This window comes from Montipora capricornis, chromosome 9 (assembly GCF_036669925.1).
Source record: "Montipora capricornis isolate CH-2021 chromosome 9, ASM3666992v2, whole genome shotgun sequence".
Taxonomy (NCBI): domain Eukaryota; kingdom Metazoa; phylum Cnidaria; class Anthozoa; order Scleractinia; family Acroporidae; genus Montipora; species Montipora capricornis.
In genome coordinates, this window is record NC_090891.1 from 24,023,663 (window position 1) to 24,026,162 (window position 2,500).

The 2,500-nt window shown below is 42.0% G+C and overlaps 1 protein-coding gene across 1 annotated transcript in view; it reads left to right on the forward strand.

Moving 5' to 3' along the window:
• LOC138017085 (cytoplasmic dynein 2 heavy chain 1-like) overlaps positions 1-2,500 on the forward strand; it is a 108,866-nt gene that overhangs the window by 26,065 nt on the left and 80,301 nt on the right. The window contains exons 8-10 of the mRNA XM_068864283.1: positions 408-665; positions 1,985-2,083; positions 2,451-2,500. The exon at positions 2,451-2,500 is cut by the window's right edge and continues 90 nt beyond it. Of these exons, the coding sequence (XP_068720384.1) occupies positions 408-665; positions 1,985-2,083; positions 2,451-2,500 (407 nt within the window). The remainder of the gene's footprint in view (positions 1-407; positions 666-1,984; positions 2,084-2,450) is intronic.

The following is a 2,500-nucleotide window of genomic DNA, read 5'->3' on the forward strand; positions in this document are numbered from 1 at the left end:
GGTGGGGGGTGGGGGGGTAGGGGAAGGGAACATGAACATGAACATGAAAGAAACAATAATAAACTTGACAGAAACATGATTGAGAACCCAAACAGGCAGGAGGCAACCAGTTGGTTATTTGCAAAGGGTTGAATCTGGGGCAACTGGAAAGAAATCCAAACCAGAGGTTAGAACAGGATTTAAACCTGGGGCGACCACATGCAAGCCAAACTCCCCAACCACTGGACAGTGCCGCCTCCTTACACTGCACAAACTCCTATATTTTTCCTCCTTACACTGTGCAGAGGTCATTGGTTGACTAATCCTGCCTGGGACTGATTTTTCAGTTATCCTTTTGCCATTGCCATGCAACTACCTTGCCATCCTTCCATAGTGATACAGCTGTAAGGCATGGTCATCTTTTTCAGGTTGCACATTTTTATAATACAGTGGACCAGCAAATGATTCCAAGCCAGAAGCCTATGATGCTAGACTCTGCATTAGGCTTTGAGCGGCTGGTGAAGAACCCCAAAGCAGGGTCGAAAGAAGGAGGAGGAAAGACTCAGGTGACTTGGGATAATCCACCTGAATTGGAAGCTTACATTGACAAACTACAAGCTGCGGCAGATAAGCTGACATCTGAGAATAGGAGACTTCGGAAATGCCATCATAACATATGTGACAAGGTAATTATGATTGTCTTGGATGCAGAGATTCAGATCTTCTATGAAAGTTGAGAGACTGTTCTACAGTGTAAGAAACTGTATTCTTTTTGTTCGCCATACAGGCATGTTTGCCAGTGGAACAGAAAATCGTTAGTATCCATTTTCGTTTTCACAGTCAGAAATGTACATGACATTGTAAATGTACAAGAACAGTTTACACCATTGCTGGCACTACGAATTTTTGGACAACAATTAATTTTTGCAAGGTGTTTTTTTTGTCAAATACTTAGGCCATGAACTACAGTCTAGGTGTGCATCTTATTGTACCCAATTGTTCTCCCTAGTGGTCATACACTGTAGTTTTAACAGTTTACTGTAAGTTACTTACAGTAAGTTGTATTGGATTGGATTTATCGGCTTTATGGAAAAGGCTAAGTCTCTGGGGATCACATGGCAAGACCTTAACTTAGGGCGCTTTCCATTTGACAGAACTGCCCGGCCAGACCGGGCATTTGGTAGGACTAACTCTACAATGAATTCAAATTAACACACTTCGGGGATGATGTATACTCCTCCAGAAGAATGTAAGGGTTTATCATGCAAGTGTTCCTTCAAATTGCTGCATTTTCTTTGCAAATTATTGGGTCTGACCGGCCAGTTCTGACAAAAGGAAAGCACCCCTAGTTTCTGTTGCATAAAGTGACTAAAAGTTACCCCATTAAGCAGTTTGTTGCTCTTACACATTAATACTATACGCCTGGGTAAAGAGAGACAGTGTGGATCAAATGTTCGGGTTGGTCTTGAACCAAGGACATACATACATACATACATACGTGCATACATACATACATACTTAATTGACCGCTCCCCGTAGGGGCTTTTCAGGGCCAATGAAACACAACGAAACGACGGAACAGAACAACAACAACTGTTAAGCCAGAGGCAAACCAGTTGGCTATTTTCAAGTGCAACTGGGGAGTTGAACCAGGAACTACCAGGATCAAATTCAGTGAGTGGTCAGAGTGGGTCTTGAACCCGGGATCTCCGGATCTCAAGGCAAGCACCCTAACCACTGGGCCACACTGCCTCCCTGGGGACGGGAGTCTGGCATGCTAACCACCTCACCAATGATCCCCCATTTCCATGTATTATCTATATAACACAGGTATTTTTTTTTGTAAAACTCCGAACAGCTGGCGGGTATAATTTTCATTTTAAAAGAAGTCCACTCAAGACCCCGTCCTATCGAAAGACACACCACTTGAAAAATGATACAAACACAAAAAGGCAGCACAAGGTTTGGTCTCAGTAAAGCAGCTTTGTAATGATGTTCTCCATAGGTTGTGAATCTTATGAGTGTTGACCTGCTGAGGCAACAGCCTCGCTGGAAAGAGGCTTTGGTGTCCTTGAGGGAGATAATGACTTCTCTTGTCCAACAGGTACTTATGAATTTTTGTCGCAAGCGTACATGTATGAACAACTGTTATTATTAATTGGCTATGGCTGTGGTGAGTTCTTGCAGGAGAATTTCAATAAAATAAACTCAAACCGTACTCTTTTACTTGCTACTTACTTTTTTTATTGTATTTTAGAGGATGTTGACATGTGAATGCTCTCCAAGCAAGTTGGAGATTCCGTGCCACTTTCACATGTGCCCTCTATTTTTCTGTCTTTCCATGCCCACTACAGCTGAAGAAACGTCACATTTTTTAGACACGAATCCATTCGGCACCAGATAATTTATGTTCAAATCATTTTAACTCAAAATATTGAAAGTAGCAATGAATTTTAATTCATTCTTAAAAGGGATTTAAGGCAGATAACATGAAAACATGGAAGATGCATTGGGATCGGCA